The 20,095-nt window shown below is 39.0% G+C and overlaps 1 protein-coding gene across 2 annotated transcripts in view; it reads left to right on the forward strand.

The window, feature by feature from the left end:
* Positions 1–6: 6 nt before the first annotated feature.
* DHX9 (DExH-box helicase 9) overlaps positions 7–20,095 on the forward strand; it is a 28,132-nt gene continuing 8,043 nt past the window's right edge. The window contains exons 1-20 of one of the 2 annotated variants that reach the window (XM_026854090.1): positions 7–177; positions 1,933–2,073; positions 3,348–3,459; positions 3,717–3,817; positions 4,191–4,336; positions 7,373–7,419; positions 8,084–8,214; positions 8,843–8,932; positions 9,028–9,189; positions 10,540–10,617; positions 10,932–11,123; positions 11,632–11,773; positions 12,286–12,368; positions 13,540–13,696; positions 14,337–14,437; positions 15,171–15,384; positions 15,585–15,679; positions 15,836–15,909; positions 16,550–16,702; positions 18,318–18,478. In XM_026854090.1, the coding sequence (XP_026709891.1) occupies positions 67–177; positions 1,933–2,073; positions 3,348–3,459; positions 3,717–3,817; positions 4,191–4,336; positions 7,373–7,419; positions 8,084–8,214; positions 8,843–8,932; positions 9,028–9,189; positions 10,540–10,617; positions 10,932–11,123; positions 11,632–11,773; positions 12,286–12,368; positions 13,540–13,696; positions 14,337–14,437; positions 15,171–15,384; positions 15,585–15,679; positions 15,836–15,909; positions 16,550–16,702; positions 18,318–18,478 (2,491 nt within the window). In that variant the 5' untranslated portion in view covers positions 7–66. Of the gene's footprint in view, positions 178–1,932; positions 2,074–3,347; positions 3,460–3,716; positions 3,818–4,190; positions 4,337–6,237; positions 6,352–7,372; positions 7,420–8,083; positions 8,215–8,842; positions 8,933–9,027; positions 9,190–10,539; positions 10,618–10,931; positions 11,124–11,631; positions 11,774–12,285; positions 12,369–13,539; positions 13,697–14,336; positions 14,438–15,170; positions 15,385–15,584; positions 15,680–15,835; positions 15,910–16,549; positions 16,703–18,317; positions 18,479–20,095 lie in introns of those variants that run through there. The other variant, XM_026854091.1, reaches the window with a different exon arrangement.

Raw genomic sequence — 20,095 nt, forward strand, 5'->3', positions numbered from 1 at the left:
TGCTCGCCGTGAGGAGCGGGCGGGCCGCGGCCTGGGCTGGCCGGTGCCCCCGTTTCGGCCGGAGCCATGGGGGATGTGAAGAACTACCTCTACGCCTGGTGCGGGAGGAGAAGGGTCACCCCGGCCTACGAGATCCGCGCCGGCGGCGGCCGCAGCCGGCAAACCTTCCTCTGCGAGGTGCGGGCTTTGCCGCCTCGCTGGCGTCCCCGGGGAAGGCCGGGGCTTGGCGAGGGGCTGCCTGAGGGCTGCCGGGGGGCTGCCGAGCCCTCGGTGGGAGGGCGCTGGCGGCCCTTGGGGAGGGCAGGTGGCGGGAGGCTGCGCTGTTTTGCAGCCACAGTGTCCAAGGCTTCTTGAGCATGGGGTAAAGTGCACTTGGTGGGTTTGTGAGAATAAAGCAGTGTGGGAAAGTTGTGTGGTAATCTCTTACAATGGAAAGGAAATTATTTTCCTTAGAGTGATGTGTACGTTTACACCGCCTGTGTGATCCTTCTTGCTGTTAAAATTGTCAGCAAGGGTACTGTGTCACCTTTGTGAAGAGCTTTGGTCCTCTGTTGAACTTGAGATGAGTTAAAAAATTCTTGCTGGATTGGCTGCTAATCTGTGCGCTGCTATAATTTTACTCTCTTCCTGGCTCCAGATACTGTGGATGCACCAGCGGAGAGCTGTGAGTGCAGGTTGGCTCTGAGAAGGAGCTGACACTAAGCGTGAGGCCATGTGCAGGATGGGTTAGTTTGTGAGCGATGCCACAGATTTGCAGTAAACACCTTGAATTTGTCATTATACCTTTCCTTCTCTGTTCTTCTTCCTCACCAATAGCAAAACTGAGAAGCACAGTGCTAATAAATCAGTTTATAACTGCGATCGAGCATTACTCAGGTGAAGTGGTTGTATGGACAGTTATGTTGTTGTTCTGGCAACAGTTGTATGTTGATGTCCCATGAGCATCTGTAGAAACTTAGCAGATGAAAGGATATGGCTCACTAAAACATTCCTTTTTGCTAATTTTCACAGTCTGGTGTGATGCTTGTGAATCCAGTACAGTTGCTGTTTGCTTGCCTTTGCCCTGGTAGATTGATAGTCTGCTGAAAGCAGAAGCTCATTGGAACTTGTTAAGCAAAATACTAGCAGAGTGTGGTGTTTGATGAGAAAATGGGTGTTGGCTACTGGTGCGATTCAGCAGTCTGGCATTAGTGGTGTACAAAAATCTGGTTTGGACTAGCTGGAATGTTATATGCAATCTGCTTACTTTTTTTTTAAGAACAACCAACTATAGTAAAAAGCTGTTCACATGGTCAGCAGAGTGAAGAGTGGAAATCAGAAATACATAATCAGCCTACCCAAGTGAAGCTGAAATGAAATGGAGTTGCTGACTGTAAACGTAAAAGGACAATAACTGTTTAAGATAAGGGACAGCAATTGCAGAAAAGCAGGTGTAAAATGTCTGATTAGTCTGAATTTTTAATAAACTTCCTGTGAAAAAGTTTTGCAGCAGCCTGTCAGGTAAGCTAGAAGGGTATAAAATTTCTGCTCTAAAGCTTGGCTCGAAGTTGATGGAATACATTGCATCTTCCTAGTTGTAATAACGTGGTGCTACGGTAGAGGACACACAAGCTCACTCCTGTCCTTGTTATCTGAGGGTTTGGTGTTAAGGCTGAGGAACATCAGCCTGGGCATTATCCCTGCCTACACTGACTCATTTTCTTCAACAAGGTTTTGGGAAGCGCTCATGCTCTCTGAGAAGGGACTGTGGGTGTTTTCTTTAATAGTTATAAAGTATGCATTCAAAATACAGAAATATAGATACGTATAATGGTATGTAACAATACTTACTAACAATATTTCTCCTGCACTTATTAGCAACTGAAACTTTGTGTTTCATTATTACTGGTTTTATGACTTCTACATGCCACAGATCTGTATTTTTATTTGCAGGTTCGAGTGGAAGGCTTTAACTACATTGGCATGGGCAACTCCACTAACAAGAAAGATGCGCAGAGCAATGCTGCTCGAGACTTTATCAATTACTTGGTTAGGGTGAATGAGATGAAGAGAGAAGAAATTCCTGCTTTTGGAGTAAGTTGCTCTTTCTCCTTACCGAACGCTAAGCTTTAATAGCAGTGCTGGGCACCTTGTTACATTTCATCCCTGGAGTTCAGTCTGGCACCCGTGTGCAGTGAAGGAGACTGAATGTGCAGGAATTCTGCTTGCAGTGCTGCAGGGCTGGAATACACACAGTGAATGTGGTAGGGTGACCTGGTAAAAACAGCTGCCTGTTGGTCTGCATAACTGATGAGGCTGGGGGGAATTAGTTCCTGTAAGGTGCAGCCTTACTTTAAATGGGCTGAGTATTCACACCTGACACTGGCAGTTGTTTTAAAAGTGTGTTACAGTATATAATTCAGTGTACTTTAAAAAAATAAAATAGAAATATCACAGGCATCTCAAACCAGACATTTGGCATTTTATAACTAAAGGCTTTCTGCTGTAGCTCCTCATGTGTGTTACAGGATCACTGCTTTTTTGGATCTTGTTTTATGAGCCATGCATGTCTCATATCCGCAGTGACTATCACATAAAAGCTGAGGAGGAGGAGGGTAACTTTATATTTACAGCAATTTTAGAGAACAGTAAATAACACACAATGCTATATGTTATACTTGGGAGGGAAGAGTCTTTTTCTGGTGTGTTGTTAAGGATATGTCTGTATAAGATGCATAGTTTGGTCAGTGGAAGCAGTATCCCTGCCTCGTTAGCGGAGGTGATGCCCTGTGGTAACAGGACCTGTATTGTCCCTGATGTGCCACTTTGGTGACACTGCACCATGCTTCATGGCCGGGGCCTAAACAGGGATAGAACACTCTGTGTCTTCAATAAAGCAGAGGTGGTGTGATCATTTAGCTAAACGTACCCTTCTCAAAATGGGAAGAAGTTAAATTCTAACGATTAGCTATAATTTTGTCCTTTCCTAAAGGTATCAGTGCTTTCTTACGTGGTGTTTTTTTTGCTGTGTTCATAAAGTATATTTGAGTTCCCTTGGATATAAGACAGGAACCAGTATCTGTTATTTTTCCTGCATACTGAAATGGTTGATACTGTAATTGCTGAATTTCAGTAAGTCAGGGTTACTTGTTGGCTGGAAATCCTTTTATAGGATGCTCACAAAAAGCCAAATATTCAACAGTTGTATTCTTTTCAGTTTTTAAAAGGATGTTACTATTGGGCTTTACTACTGGGAGTACCTATTGCATAATGATGCATGACCTCTTTAAATTGCCTGAACAGTTTTCTAGCTGAGTAAAAAGACTCACTCTGAATGTGCTGGTATTTCCCTTCATTCTCTCTCCTAGCCAGCAGCTGGTGATGCCCCTGATGCACATGAAGTGGCTAGAGATGTTACTGGTTCCAGTTCTGCTTTGGGTGGACCTCTTCCTCCCCATTTGATTATAGAGGCTGAAATAGGTGAGACTGTGAAATCTGTAATTTACATGTATGTGGATGTAATATATGCATATAGATTTGGGTGTGTTTTTTTCTCCCAAATAGCATAATTCTGCAGACAGAAGACAGTTAGAAGTCATTGTATTTTTGAAGTAGAAGTGTAAATGACTGCATGAGATCTGAGGAACTGGTTGTGTCCTGTTGAGATTGCCAGGCAGTGCCTCTCCATTGCTAAGAACATCTTTCAGGGGTTATTTTGTTGGGGTTTTTTTGCCCAGGTGCAGCACGTGGAAACGGTGGCAATAGTGGAGCTCAGTGGGATCGGGGTGCAAATTTGAAAGATTATTATTTGAGGAAAGAGGAGCAAGAAGGGCAGGAAGTAAGTCATTCTATGGAATTCTCCTTTAGTTCTTCAATAAGTATCTCTCACTCCCTTTAATTTGTAGTTAGCATTTATAGTCAAGCTTGATGTTTTGCTGTTGGTTGTAACTTAAGCTGCAGATTTACTTGCTGACTTTTAACAAGTAACTTGTTTAAGCTAAGAACAAATTGAATCACCGTGTATACTATGAATAGACAATTGTTTGTATAGACACTTTGTTGTGAAAATAAGGAAAGACTGAGGACTTCTCAGCATTTTCTGTAATGTCTTAATTATTTTATAGCATCTAGACAAGTTATTTTAAAGACTGGCAAGAATGTTTTAAACCAAAATCTATTAGAAACTAGTAATTTTTTTTTTTCATTGTTAGACCTCAGAGTCAGAAGTGGACTTAAATGCTGATCTCCACGGAAATTGGACCTTAGAAAATGCTAAGGCACGTCTGAACCAGTTTTTCCAAAAGGAGAAGATTCAGGAAGAATATAAATACACTGAAATGGGGCCTGATCACAACAGGTTTGGTAGTTTTAGCCACCTCCTGCATATGAAGGGTTAGAAATAATTTTCGTGACAGTGACTAATCACATTTGCAGTGCTCCCTAGTGCCATTTGAGAAAGCAGTGCTCTTTACCAGGACCAGAAACATCCTAAATCTTGAAATGGGGGTGATGAGCCTTGGTGCTGAGATCTGAGTGACTCTGAAGAAATTTCTGTCTTTTTTTTTGTGAATGTGCAGCTTATTTTAAAATGACTGCTGTGCTTTAGCTAACTGTTGAGGTGTCAGTTTGAATGGAAAGAGTGTTCAGTTGCTTGCAATAATTGTATGACTGTAGTTGCCTTTGTACATTTTGAGTAAATCTTAAATACGCTTACATCTGTTTATGTAGAAATGTGTTTTAAGGACGTTTAATTTATATTTTTATTACCATTAACTTTTTTTGGCAGCAGAATCTTCTACTGGAAAAATTAGTTTGGCAGAATATTCCCAAAGGAGTTTTAAGGTCTTAATTTCAGTTGAAACCAGCTGGGTATTACTCTTTTTTGATTTTCTGCCCGTTCCATCAGAAAATTCACATGTGCTTCTCCCAAATGAAAATAACACATAACAGATTGTGCCTAAAGAATTTATGGTTTTAATTTTTTTACCCCTGTTTGGAATAGTCTTTACAAATCATCAGAACTTCAGGACACTCCATTATTTCTTGTGGTCAGAAACAATGGCATGCTGCTGCTGGATTCTTGTTGTTGGATTTTGGGTTGGATGTTGGGGTTTTTTTGCGTTACATAGATTTGTTTTCTATGACTTTTTTTTTTTTTTCATTTTAGAAAATTTTACAATCTCACTTGCAGGACTTCTGGTATTCTTTTGTTTTTAAGTTTTACAGGCCTTAAGAACATCTGAAATATGTGTATTGGTGCCAGAAAGTTCTAAATTCTCATTTAAAACTGATCTTCAAGTCACTCATCTCCATTTATGTTTTCAAGCAAAGACATTTCTTTCCCTTAAATGAGTAACATAACAGATTAGTTTGTACTGTACTAGGAATTTTAAATAACATTAAAATGTTGCAGATATAGTTCTTGAGCACTTATTTTTACTTGCACATTATTTGTGCAGCTTATTTTGTTATGCCTTCTGCAGGTAAAAGCGTTAGACCCCATGTATTTAAATACATATAACCTTGAGCAGAATGAGGTAGCCATAGATGACAGTATGTTTCTCAGCCCATTTATTGTGCTTGTGGAGAGCATTTCAGAGTTTCCTATTTACTACATCCAGGAAAGCTTGTGTGAATTGCCCTACAATCCTGATAGACTCTAATGTTCATTGAGAGAGGGCAAGCTATTTGATTTAATCCTTTTGGTGTGTGTAACCGGATAATTTTAGATGGTTTTGGTGTTTTGAGGACAGTAATATAGTTTGTTGTTTTAAGAAATACCTGTTGCCATGTATCTTAAACTTTTTTTTTTTTTTTTGTAAAGTGCTGTTGTTTATTACACAAATGGCAGCCTTGCTCTTGGAGGGTTTTAAAAGAGAAATATATTTTTGTTGTCAGTTAATCAGTCACATGGTTTAAGAACTTAGTAATAGCTGGAAAATTTGGATTCAGAAACTTTGTTTTTAATTACAACAGGAGAGCATAAATTGTAAATATTAGACATGGTTCTCCTAATACATGAAGTATGAAGTAAATATTAAGGGATGGGATGTGGCTTTTCTCTTTTGGGATTCCATTGGTAGCATGGGATGCCTTTGCCTCCTTGTGTCCCCGCTGAAGATGGTAGCAGCAAGTGACACCAAAGATCTGTGTGTATTCACACGTGGGCTGCTGAGGCAGTGCTAAACAATCACGTGGGATTCTGCTGCAAACTGATTTCTGGTGTTGCTGTTCTCCCCTTAGGTGGAGGAGAATGAGATTGAATGCTGACTGTAGGCCTGGCTGAGAAACATACTGTCATCGGTGCTTTAGTTGGCTGTTGTGTCACTGAAAGCCAGTGGCCTTCCACCCATGAAGCCACTGTGCCTGAAGGTCAGTTCACTGGCAGCACAGGAAGGAGTTCTGACTTGAAATTTAAATCCCTCACTTAACCTTTTGTTTGTTTGTTTGTTTACAGCAAGAAATGAAGGACACAGATGCAAGGCTCTGCCTGCAGCTGTGGAAGTACCAAGGCACAGTTTTCAGAGAGGATCTCAGTCCAGTAAAGCCCAGTCATACATCTTGAATCACATTTGCCAGTTTAAATCCTGTCTTATAAGAATTTGATTTTAACTTTTAATCTGTGCTGACATTGGGTTATGTTTGTGATTCTTAAAAACATGAGTCTTGGTTTCCATCATCCTCTGTTGACATATGGCTTTCTTATTTTTTCAGGCCTAAATTAATATACCAGCTGACCTTTAAATGACTTGGTTACATGCCTGCTAGGCAAACTGTTACATTTCCTGTGCAGAGTTACTTTTGACTGTATGCTGTTCCCAGAGTATGGAAATCAGGGCTTTGTGAAAACTCAAGTATTCTGTCTCCTGTGCAGATATATTTAAAGGTCTTTGACATAACGACCTGGTTTAGTTTTGTCTATGCTCTGAGCTGCCAAATGTATGGCAAAACCCAGGGTAGCTGTATTAAGTGTTGCATCTGAGTTAATAAACCCAGGCTACTAGTGGGTTACGTTAGTATAATGCGGGATACAGTTAATGGTACACTGGGATGCACGTTAATGTTACGTTAACATGTTACCTACTTTATAATTGTTGCCTTAAACTTAGCGTGGAGCATGTTTCCTAATAACAGTGGCTTTAAATTTCGGTGTTGATTGGTGGTGTTTGCAGGACTCTTGTGAACAGATCTACTGGTTCTATTGATGGCGAGTCTGTTACCTACTAACTTGGGGTTAAAGGGACTAAAAGCAGTAGTGTTTTACCTTGGTCATTGATGAGTTGAGAGTCTCTGAGTGACGACACAGGCTCTTTGCCTAGAAAAATTGGGAAGTGGCTATTTTTGCAGTGTTGGTGTCAGCTATTGATAATTGTACCTTTACATTCTTTTACAGGAGCTTTATTGCAGAAATGAATATTTATGTGAAACAGCTGGGCAGAAGTAAGTGTTCCTATTTATTTTTTTAATATTAGCAAGAGATGGGTGTTGGTACACAGGAGCAGGTCATACTTATGGGTACAGACCTCTATAGTGATGTGTTGGAGCCCCTTCCAGAGGTGAAGGTTTGTGTTTGTTTCCTGATGTGAAATCTTTCTGTGTGCTGTTCTTTGTGTATTCTACTTGTTTATTACAGGCTTCCAATAATCATTTTTCTCAGCATAAATAAATGCTTGTGGGGTATTGTAGGTTTTATTTGTCTCAATTACTTGTTCTTGACATATCTGAGAAATGCAGGTTACTAATATGTTCCCAGGCAGTGGGTGTGCTGTCCATACCATACCCATTTATGTAGAGCTTGCTATGAAATTTGTCAAATATTGCTGGGAGGTATAGGATAATCCTACTTCCTGAGACACTAAGTGCAGATAAAACTTTACACGAGTTCTCCAGGAAGTCGGTAAGTAACATTGCACAGCTAGTGTGAGTCAGCTGATGAAGGGGCCTGGTTGGGTTTGTATGTTGGAGCTCTGGATTTATCAAGATTTGAGACTTTCCATGAAACCTGGCCTCTGTGAACTATCAGAAAGCCTGTTTCAGATGAGTATCTTCTGTGGAAGCTGCTTCAGTCATGAGCCACTACAGCTCTGAACTTTGTGTGCTGCAGGGATTTTCAGTCGTGAACATGGATCGAACAAAAAGCTGGCAGCACAGTCCTGTGCTCTTTCCTTGGTTAGACAGCTCTACCATCTTGGTGTCATAGAGCCTTATTCTGGACAGACAAAGAAAAAAGAATCGGTGAGTTTGGTAGAAGGGTCAGAAGTTGTTGCTTTCATTTTAAAAACACACAAGCACACTCTTATACAGATGGGTTTATTTTATAGAGTTTACTCTCAATATTTAACAGTTTATGAGTTAATAACAATTTTGATTCTTTAGACCAGCAACTGTTTCTGTTCTGGCCAGTGATTTGCATCAGAAATATAACTTTGTGTGTATGTGAGTGGAGCAGTAAACTAGTTTTACAGTGTATTAAATGAAATAAGGTTTCTAAGAAATGCTTTTTTCATTATAAATTTTTACAAGTTTAAACATTTTTGTTTATGTTTTGTACAATTCCTGGATATTTGGTTTCATTCTCTGGTACATTAGCTTTTTTTTTTGGTATTCAGTTACACGTTTGGGAATGTTTTCCTCTGAAATGAAACACAGATATTTAAAAACATTGTACAAGAATTTCATTCTTGTTGGGTGAAGAGTTGGCAAAATGTTTCAAGAATGTGAATTTTGAACTGATGGTATTCTTTGGCTTTGTTCCACAAGGAACTATTTGATGGTTCAGTGTACTGTCTAGTAGCCTGCAGTTCTGGTTTCTGTTTTCTGTCTTTCTTTGTATATCAACATGTAGTTTTTAAACATTTAATAGGTGGAACCCTATGAGGTGTCACTGTCTTCTGATTTAGAAAATCAGTTGCAAAAGACTGTACGGGAACTGTCTCTGGAGATTGTGCCTTTGGTGAGTGTGTGGTTCAGATAATTCAGTATTTAACATCAGGCCTGCTCGTTTAATACATTTATCTTTCTTTGCTCACTTTGCTTTTGGATTTATAGCCTGAAGATCCCAGTAATCCAGTTCAGATTAATGTTGGAAAGTTGGCCCATTTTGAACCATCTCAGGGACAAAGTCCTGTGGGAGTTGTTCCATGGTCACCACCTCATTCCAACTGGAACCCCTGGAGCAGCTGCAATATTGATGAGGGTCCTCTGGCAAATGTAAGACAGATTAAAAAATTGATTTGTTGTTTGTTTTTCCCTTGCTTCTGGAACTTTGAAATGCCTTTTTTACCCCAGGATTTAAAGTGTAAGCTATTCCAAAGGAGAATACAGTCCACTGATAAAAATTATTCCCTTCTTGACCTGGAGGAAGGGAGTCTTTTCATTGGTAGGAGTTCTTTGTAATTACTTTATGTTTTATTAGGTTCTTGAGCAGCAGTGTCTTAGAAGTCTCAATTCTTTGCTTTGTTTCACTTTTTGCCTGCTATTGTGCAGTCCATATAAAGTTCTAATTGAAATCACAAGGTAAGCTTATGGGCATGTAATTTATAATTTGCTAGCTTTCTCACATTTCCATACTAGGTCTTTTTTTTTGGGAGGAGGAACTGCTTCAGGCTGGTGTCACTGCACAATCAGCCTGCTTTTTGTAGTCATTTCTAGTCCCACTCACCACAGAACAAGTGAAAACCAGCAAGGTGCATGATAAAATGAGGAGGAACAGAATAAATACTAGGTTGCCAAGTTCAGAGATGTAATTTAGCCCCTGATATAACCTGGTCAGGAAAGACTCTTGGGACAAGAACTTCAGTTTCCTACAACAGGGAACCAGAATACTTATGACCAAAATAATAGTTTAATAATACTTTCAACTGCCCGTTTTTTCCATAAATGACATGTTGATCATTATATGTTCATTTTGATCATTATATACTGATTTAAATAATAGTGGAACTGATGTAAATGTGAGTGGTACTGCTTAAAACATATAATCAGTATATTTACAGACATTACAAATTGAGCTGGCTGCAAATCATTAGGATTTCTATGTGCTAGTCATGGTACAGCTACCATTTTCAGTAAAACCAATTAGTAACAAATTTGAATTTCTTTAAAATTCTTTCGTAGTTGAAATACAAGAATTGCCTGACAAATTTCCCCCTCTGCTCACTTTTCCCTTTTCAGCTACTGTTCTGTGGGTGGTTATGTACTTAGATTATTTCATTCCTTACATTAAAAACTCCGTCTGACTGATCATCTAAGTATCTCGTTGGCTTACTGCTGAAGAGAGTGTGTTTCTCAAGCAGTTAAAGTATTTAAATCTAAACAGTCATTCTTTTTTTGTATTTTGGGTCTTTCTGAGAAACTTCTGAGGATGGCCATTCAATTCTGGCATCAGGAATGAATGAAATAAAATAGCTCATGGGATAATGGATTTCAGGGAGTTATGTAGGAAATGATCCTTTGCTGATATGTGGAATCATTATGTTGGTGTGACTGATTTTGTATTGAAGTTATGATATAGACAAGCAGAGGGACAAAAAGCCTGCAAACAATGTCTTGTATTTACAGCTTACTCCAGAGCAAATAAGCTTGGATTTGAAAAGTGATTTCATGTACCATTTGGAGCAGGATCAAGAATTACAAAGGGTAAGTGCACTTCGTATAACATGGTGTGCGTGTGCTAGTCTTTGTCTTTTCCAGAAGAGGTTGAACATATTGTATACAAAGTGTGGAAGTCTGGATTTCAGTAGTAATAATGCACGAAGTTTTCAGAAGAGCTGGGTGTTACAGCGGGGTGGATGTGGGGATGTGTTGCACTGTGTAAGGAAAAAATACAAACTGTGATTTGTCCTTATGCCTTTTTTCGTTTGTGTAAGTGAAACCTATATAGAAGATTGAGAGAAAGTATGGGTGTGGAGCAGAATAGGTTGACTTTTGGAAATGTGCTGGATTTTTCCCAGATCCAGCAAGAGAGAGAGGCCTTACCTGTGAAGAATTTTGAAAGTGAAATTCTGGATGCAATCCGTCACAATTCTGTTGTTGTAATTTGTGGTGCCACTGGTTGTGGCAAAACCACTCAAGTGCCACAGTACATCCTGGATGAATACATCAAAACCAACAGAGCTGCAGAGTGCAACATAGTAGTGACACAGGTGAGGAATATGTTACAAATGCAACCACTTAAGTTTGTGATTGGATGCTAGAAATCACCTATTGGAATGTGTTGAGAAATCTGTTTATTGTTACAGGACATTGTTCATGAATATTACCTCAGTACTACATGCAGCAGAAAGCTCAGCATCATGTGTGTTTTCATTTTGAGTGTTACTCTTTCATGTATCTGGGATAATCTGGATTGTACCTTGCCTAGGTGACAGCTTTTTGGCAGATGGAGGGGAAACAATTTGGCAAATGCCAGTTGGTAGTTCCCATATATCCTTATATCCCTCCTCTGTATTTTTATGTCAGGATTAACCATTTCAGAAGAAAAAAGCCTGCTGTTTATAGATACTACTGTTTAATGACTACTCTGTAAAGTAGTCCTAAAACTTAGGACAGGACACCTATAGCATTTATGATTTACTTTATTGTTTTCAGTGGTGTCCTGATAAACTTATAAAATCTCATCATTAAGTTAGGGAAAACTTTTTTACCCCTCAGCCTCGGAGGATTAGTGCAGTTTCTGTAGCGGAACGTGTGTCATACGAGAGAGGAGAAGAACCTGGGCAAAGCTGTGGATACAGCGTGCGATTTGAATCTGTGCTTCCTCGGCCCCATGCCAGTATCATGTTCTGCACAGTAGGTCTGTATCGTTTTGTTTCTGTTTGGAGCTTATTAATTATGAGTCTGAATTCTTTGAGTTAGCAACAAAAGCAGAAATACGGTTAGATTAAAATTTTTAGAAAGTTTGTCTAAAAGATTAGAAGTTTACTGACATGCTGTTGTGCAAAGAAAGAGTAAATGTTGTTCAGAAGTATGATAATACAGGTCTCAACAGAAATATTCCCTTGAAGAGATAAAATTGCTCGATATAGGTTGTCCTTAAAAGACAGAAGGGGAAGCAAAATTGTGTGGGAAACAAGAAAGAGTCTTTCTAGTAGTAAAACTTCACACCCCCTCCATCACTTGTAGAAATGAAAGCATGGCGATTAGAGATGGGGCTGTAAAAGCCTGCACACTTCTCGATTTTTTAAAAAAAAAAACCAAAAAAACAAAACCAACCCAAACCAGTGCAACTGTTTTTGATGAAGTGGGGGAGAGCAGGGGGGAAGGCTGAGCTGCTACTTACATGAAGATTTAACTACTCTGTTTAAGGTGTTCTTCTGAGAAAGGTGGAAGCTGGGATCCGTGGCATTAGTCATGTTATTGTTGATGAGATCCATGAGAGAGACATTAATGTGAGTTAGCTGATGATTACAATCCTATTTCTCTCTACGCTTCTGTTTAACTTTTGTATGTGTTCTTGTGTAATAGCTAACATGAAAGGAAACTAAATGCCATGTATGTGAGATTTCCTATCTTTGATAAGGTTTTCAGAAACTCTTCTTAATTACTCCTCACCTGGTTAGAAGAGCAAGGGCTTGTGCTTCCCTGCTGGCCTGTGTCTTTTTTCTTGTTAGGATCTTCTTCTATGTCCTGGTCCCCTCTGGAAAATAGAACACCACAGTGCAAGTACTTCTTGTCCAGATGTGGGAGCATGCTGAATGTCACTTTTGTTTTGGAGTACTTTTTCTACTGACAAGGTTGTATTACTATAACGGAACAGCAGTGGTATTTATCAAGGTCGCAGCTTCTGTAGGGATACATTTAAATTTGGTTTTGACACAAAGAAGAATGCAACAAGTTGACAGTAGAACAGGGGAGGGATTGTGTGTAATTTAAGAAATGAGAAACATTTTCTGTCCACTTGTTTCTTCCATGTAGTTTTCAGCTTTGCCACACCAAGAGTGAGAGAAACTGCTAAGTTCTGACATCATGTTTAAGTTTGTTTTGACAGAATTTGGGGACTTGTTTGGATGGAATTGCAATGCAGATTTTTCTGATGCATCTGTTCATCTATAAAGTTTATATTAATGATGTAAAATAAAGGTTTTGAAATATTAAATGAGATTGCCTAACTGCATGGCAAAAATAAATAAATGTCATGTTTAAACAGAACTATAAAACTTCACATAGAACTCCACTGAGTCACTCCTACTTATTTTATTGAACTATGGCTACTTTATATGTAAACTAGGTTTAAAAAGACCTTAGGTTGTCATGTGTTATTAGGAACGAAACAAACTATTTTTGAATACTTTTCTTCGGTTTGTTTCATTCTGCTAAAAGAATAACCCTTCTTTACCCTGGAAATCCTAAAGTTCACTTATCCCAGGAATGCAGTATTTTCAAAGTAAAGCACTGACAAGTGTTTCTGATTATAGAACATTTTTGTGATACTTGTTACTTCTCTTGTCCAGCAAAGTTTCCTCTCAGTAAATGTGCATGTCTAACTCCTGTGGTCTTTTGGGAAGATACTGCTTTATATGGGTAGGAAAATAATGAAACTATTGTTTTCTTTATGTGCAGACTGACTTTCTTTTGGTGGTGCTGAGAGATGTAGTTCAGGCGTATCCTGAGATCAGGGTTATCCTCATGTCTGCTACCATCGATACTAGTATGTTTTGTGAATACTTCTTCAACTGTCCTATTGTTGAGGTCTGTGGTAGGACCTACCCAGTCCAAGGTAAATCATTGGTTGCACTTTCAGGAACTGCTTTAGTTTTGATTTTATCAGTCATGTGCTTCAGGTTTATGGGAACAGTAAGATACATGCTTCTTTCGGATTGCTGTGTCTTACAGATGTGGCTTACCCTGGGCAAACAAGTAACAGTGAACCATTTCATAGCACCATTTGCTTTAAAAACACAAACAAGCAAACAAACAATACTACCACTCCACCCCATTCACCCCAAAATAAAAAATCACAACACCTCCCAGCCTCCTAAGGCACCACCACATGGGGTAGTTTCTACAGGAGAATCAGACAGTAATCATCAAGCTGTGGTGTTTCAGATCAGCTGTATGTGATATTACAAATAATGGAAATAGTGTTAAATCAGACAGTATTTAAAAAAACCACAACAGCCAAAGCAGTAAAAAACTATGTGGAAGTGTACTGAATAGAGGAAAGATCATTGGAATAGTGTGGAAATAATTCTTATACCTGAGCTGACAGCCAAGGAGTTTTTTCCAATCTTGGCTTCATACTCTGAAAAATCATTATTATATCCAGATAATCTCAAGAGGTGATGAAAAGAATTGTGTTCCCTTCCACAGGCTTCTAGTGGTCAGTCCTGATAACCAGTGCTTGTCTGTCGTTGCAGATTATTTTCTGGAAGACTGCATTCAAATGACTCGGTTCATTCCTCCGCCAAAGGAAAAGAAGAAAAAAGAGAAGGATGAAGAAAGTGGTGAAGATGATGATGTATGTTTGACTTTTTTAATATGAAAAATTAAACAAGTGCCAGTTAGGACTCTGGCTCAAGTGTAATTCATTTGGCATTGTTGAACTTAAACATTTTTAGCAGCTTTTGTGTTTTTAATATCTGAGATTACTGTTAACTTCAGAAATACAATTGAATTTTCTCATTGACCTTGTAAACTTAATTTCTTTTTTTGTTGAAACTAAAGTTCTCATTTTTATCAGTCTACTTCTCTTTAAAGATAAAACTGAAATGCTTTTAAAAGTGAAAGGATTGGTGACCTTGGAAGAAGAAACAGATACAGAAATATGGACTTGGTTGGTACTATCATTTTCATGATACAGGTTTTTATTTGTAGCTCTGAAACTACTGTTTAGGTCAATTATTTTAAATTTTAAAAACTCACCAGTTTTTCTCAAGAGAAGCATTTTCTTCTCCTTATGACATTAACTTCCATTCAGATGAATGGAGTTTAAATTAGTTTGATAGCTTCCTGCTGCAAATTTTTATTGGGTTATAACTCAATGCAATGGAATTATAATTTAATAATTATGTTAAACAGCTGAGGAAGAAGGACTTGAACTGCTATTGTGAGTCATTCTGTGAGCTGTGCCTGAAATGGTCTTCCCTGTCAACTACCCACATATCACATTTTCCCATTTGCCAGCCAGACTCCACAGTCTGAGTAAATTAATTTATATGATTCCTTCTGTGTGTGTGTTGTTTTTTTTGTAGGCCAATTGCAACCTTATTTGCAGTGACGAATATGGCCCGGAAACAAAGCACTCCATGGCTCAGCTGAACGAGAAAGAAACTTCTCTTGAACTCATTGAGGCCTTGCTGATTTATATCAAGACCCTGAATGTCCCAGGAGCTGTACTTGTTTTCTTGCCTGGCTGGAACTTGATATATACAATGCAGAAGCATCTAGAAATGAATCCACGCTTTGGTACAAGCAACTGTGTTCTATTATATTTCACCCTTTCCAGAGGAAACTATTGACTCTGTAAAGACGAGAGTTGGATGCGTGGCTTAGGGAGCTGGATTCATTTGTCATGAGAATGAATGGGTAGAAATGATTATGTTGTGCAAAGAAGAAAAGAAATTCACATAGTAGTAGTTACCGACCTTCTTGTATTCATGTTGTAGGAGGCTGCCAGTATAGAATTTTACCTCTACATTCGCAAATTCCACTGGAGGAACAACGTCGAGTGTTTGATCCTGTGCCTCCTGGAGTAATGAAAGTATGAGAGCTTTCTCTGTGTGGAGTGTAACATGCTTTGTTCTGCTGTGCTTTTGTGGAACGTATTGCTGACTCTCTTTTGTAGAAGTTACGTAGTTTATCTTGTGGTCTTCTTCAGACCCAATATATTTCAATTTGCATTTCCTGGTTTTTATAGGTTATTTTATCCACGAGCATTGCTGAGACTAGCATTACCATCAATGATGTGGTCTACGTTATAGACTCCTGCAAGTGAGTTCATGAAGTAGCTTTTTGTAAATCCTATTCTTTGGAATGCAGAAAAGGTTTTCTGAACACACAGAACTGCCTTGTGTTCCCATAGCTGAATTTGAGGACTCTTAACTCACTCAAGACAAATTTGCATTGTCTTTAGCTGTTCAACACGGTTACAAACCGCACTGGCATTTCTGTGAGCTGGTTTTAGTCAGCGACATTCATGCTGGCGCTGTTCATCTGAGGTCTTCATGCGTGTTTGAAACATGTTGTCTACCAAATCAGTATTACAAACACTCAGTGTACAGCTGATGGAAAAGAGGAAGATTGTTGTTGCTGTTACAGACCTTGTCTTGCTATGCATGCTCTCTGAGCAAATGACGCCCAGGGATCTCATTAATTGCATGAGAATTTTAAGCTTTTGAGACAGCTGTGAAAACTTCATTCTTCATTCTGTGTAGAGCTTGGGCCACTACTTTATAAAGACTGTGATACTTCAGCTTTCAGATAGGTGCCTGACTAGCCAAAGCTTAGCTAGCCAAACAGGGGTGGTTTGCTTCTTGAAAGCAGTGTGGCTGCAAGGAATAAAGTAAGAACTGAATTGGCAGGACTTAAGATGAAGAACATCTGATCTTAAGAGGTTTTTTCTCTGTAACAGACAAAAAGTGAAGCTGTTCACTGCTCATAACAACATGACAAACTATGCCACAGTCTGGGCATCCAAAACTAATTTGGAGCAGCGGAAAGGGAGAGCCGGACGTGTGCGTGCTGGATTTTGTTTCCATTTGTGCAGCAGAGCTCGATTTGAAAGGTGAGGCTGTGCTCTTTAGAAGCAAAATAACCTCAGACACTTCTCCCAGAATTGTTGTGTGCTACTTCTCATCAAACTGGGGAAATAATTTTTCAGAAAGCCTAGAGAGGAGATGCACAAAGTCAGTTCACACTGGAATATCTCAATTGTTCTGCTTAAAAAGAATTTACATATGTTTATGTGCTTTTACCCATAGTAGGAGGTGGATAAATAGTTTGTGATTTTATTAAGAACTTAACTGCAATCTACAGAACCTCTCAGGAGAAAAATAATACTGCTTGGGAATTGAGGCAAAGCTTTGTAATAAGGATAAAGCTCTAAGTCTGCCTTCAAACATTGTGGACACCTGGCATCTTCACATAACAGACAGTTTTGTCATTAAAGTGGTAAAAAGCAGGGAAGACTGATGTTGCTTTTCCCTCCATTCCCATTCCATGGCCAGGAAGCCCCTTCATGCTGCTCTAGCACCTTCCCTGCTGCTGAAACTTTTGACCTCTTCTATCTGCCAAACTGTTTCTCAGTTACTAGAGCCATGGAAATCTTTTTACTGGTTGCAGAAGTCTACACAGCTGTTACACTTAGTGTTTGATCTCTCTCATGAAAATTTCAGTGCCCTTTTCTCAGATAGCCCTGAGAGCATAGCTGTGTTTAATCTTCTGCTTTATGCAACTTCTGAAGGCATCAGCTGATCAAAAACTTTCCTTGAATTGCCCAAATTTATTTAGATCTGCTGTCTAGTATGGTGGAGTGGTTTTTAAGAATTTTTGATGGTGAACTGATTTTATGCTACTGAAGTAATCATGGGCTTCATGACTTTAAAGTTACCTTCCTTCAAAGAATATAAGAAAAAAATATACTAGCTCTATGGTGCTTAGGAGAGAGAGTGTTTGTGGGCTTCTGCTGAGAATCTTTTGAGAGATACCATCTAAATCTGGTACCAGCTGAATCTGGATATCTGTTCAAGGTGTTTTTGAAACCTTTTCTATTGCTGAGTGCAGTCATTCCTAGAAGTTCATATTTCAGTCAGCAAGCTGAAGTGTTGTTAACAATACTATGCTGAAGACTTAAGAGCTCTGTTTCCATCAGTTTTTTTTCCTACCAGAAAAACACCTTTGGGAAGGATTCAGCAAAAATACATTTCTACTTTGACCATGAGAAAAGTGCAGGAGGAGTTGGGTGGTTTGGAGTTGACAGAAGGGCAAGTAGAGAAGTGCTTGTACGTAAGGCAGGCTGAAAGCAGGTTGCCTCAGGAGTGGAAGACCTTCCTTTGGAACATAGGAGATGACTGTGTGGGGCTGGATGCAGCTGTACTGCAAATTGGGCTTGTAGCAGACTACGTGGTCAGCTCACGCTAGAAACCATGCTGGGTAGTGGTGACGTGAGGGCTCTACCTCAGTGCACTTCCACTGTAAATATACCCTGAGATGAGAATTGAGAAGCATGGAAGATAAATACTGGTAAAAGAGCCTAGGTTAGAGGAACACAATGAGAGTTGGTGTTTTGGCTGGGAAGCAGTATTTGCTTAGGAGGGCAGTAGGTGATGGAATGACCCATGATGTTGATCAAAGCCTATGCTCAGAAAAATATGGGCTTTTTTGTTTTCTTCTCATTCCAGACTTCAAACTCATATGACCCCTGAAATGTTTCGAACACCGCTTCATGAAATTGCTTTGAGCATCAAATTGCTGCGACTGGGAGGAATTGGTCAGTTTTTGGCCAAAGCAATAGAACCACCACCTTTGGATGCAGTGATTGAAGCAGAACGCACGCTAAGAGGTATCGCTGTTTGTCCCCAAGATAGTACGTTAATGAAGCTGACTCCAAGCAATTTCCCATGTGTGATGATCACTTACAGACTGCTTGACCATCTCTGGTTCGATTGTTTTTGTAGCAGCATGCTGTCTGAAACAGCAAGGTGTTTCCTGGATGCATCATGTGGGTGGCAGCGTCTTTTGCAGCTGAAGAAATACTCAAATTCCCAATTGGAGTGTCATTTCTTTAAGAAACTTGAGCCTTCAAACCTAAGCCTTGTTTTGTTATTTTACCAGTAATTTATGCTAGCTTCAAGCTTCCTGTTTTCCAGCTGTGGCACTGCTCTGTATGACATAGACTCAGTCCAGTGCCTAAGGCTTTTTCAAAACTACTATAAAAGTACTGAAAAAGAGAGGTTAGTAGTTTGTTGAATAATTACCGCTTTGTACAGTTTGCTGACCCAAGATCTCAGTATTTTGTCTTTATTAAGACAAATTTTGTCTTTATTAAGACAAATACAAATTTATATTTGTATTTATTAATTAAATCTCCATTTTATGAATGTGCAAGTGTCCGTATCCTTCTAGAACAGGAGAAATTGAAGTGGGGGTTAAGCTGTCTCCCCAGTTTCTTCAAGGAACTAACTATAATATGAGTAAAATGAATCGGGGAGGAACCCTAAATTTATGCTTTAGATTTAAAGCAGTGATCTCAAAGGTCAGCATGCTTTGCAAATGTCACTAAAGAAGCACTTCTTAAAATGTCTAAGAACTGAAATATCTGGTTGTTGATTTTATGAAAAAAATGTGTGATGAGCCTGCGTTGAAGGGAGACCAGAATGAAAAACATAGCTAGGGGTACAATTTCAAGTTTAATGACTAATGATCTAAAACTTGTTAGTGCTTTTCTTATGCTGCAGGTAAGAAATGCAAGGAATTTCCAGGGGAAAAGACAGATGTTTTCAGCTTTAACATCAAATAGATGTTTCTGCACGTGCCTCCATTTTTTGGATGACCTGTGATTTTTCCATATATGTATACTATTAGTACATTTTTAGGATGGTGAGACAAGCTGTTCTTCAAAACATTTTTTAGGCTTTTGAGTTCAATAGATACTAGGAGAAATGGATTTGATAGCGGCTAAGGAGTCCTTTATTTCTTTACTTGCCCGTTTGCTGAGGCTACAAAGTTTGGGGTTTTTTTCAAATGTAAAGCTTTTATAATAGTTACACTGAAGTTTCCCAAAGTAGTTTGTAAGTAGAGTATGGAAACTATAAGTTAATGTTTTCATTGATATCTTAAACCAGTTTTTCAAAACTTGTATTGTTTTTCTTTGTCATGCAGACTTAAAAAGAGTTTTATGAAGATAAAGAGGCTCACAAGACCTTTCAGTCTGTACAGCAAATGGTCACAAACACTTGTTTGACTTTATTACTGACTGATTTGATAGCTTTGAGGATAAGATTAGGAGACAATTTTTAGGTAATGGAAGGAGGGAAGGGCAGACAAAGCCTTGTGCAAGAGAGAGTCTGTGATGCTCTCTCTTTGATGAAGAGAGGGTTCTGTGATTTGACAGTTGCAATGAAGACTCTACAGTTGGGTGTGATAGGGCTGTTTTGATTTTCCTGAGGTAGAAATTAGG

The sequence above is a fragment of the Athene cunicularia genome (genome assembly GCF_003259725.1).
Source record: "Athene cunicularia isolate RWA chromosome 8 unlocalized genomic scaffold, athCun1 chr8_part1, whole genome shotgun sequence".
NCBI lineage: Eukaryota > Metazoa > Chordata > Aves > Strigiformes > Strigidae > Athene > Athene cunicularia.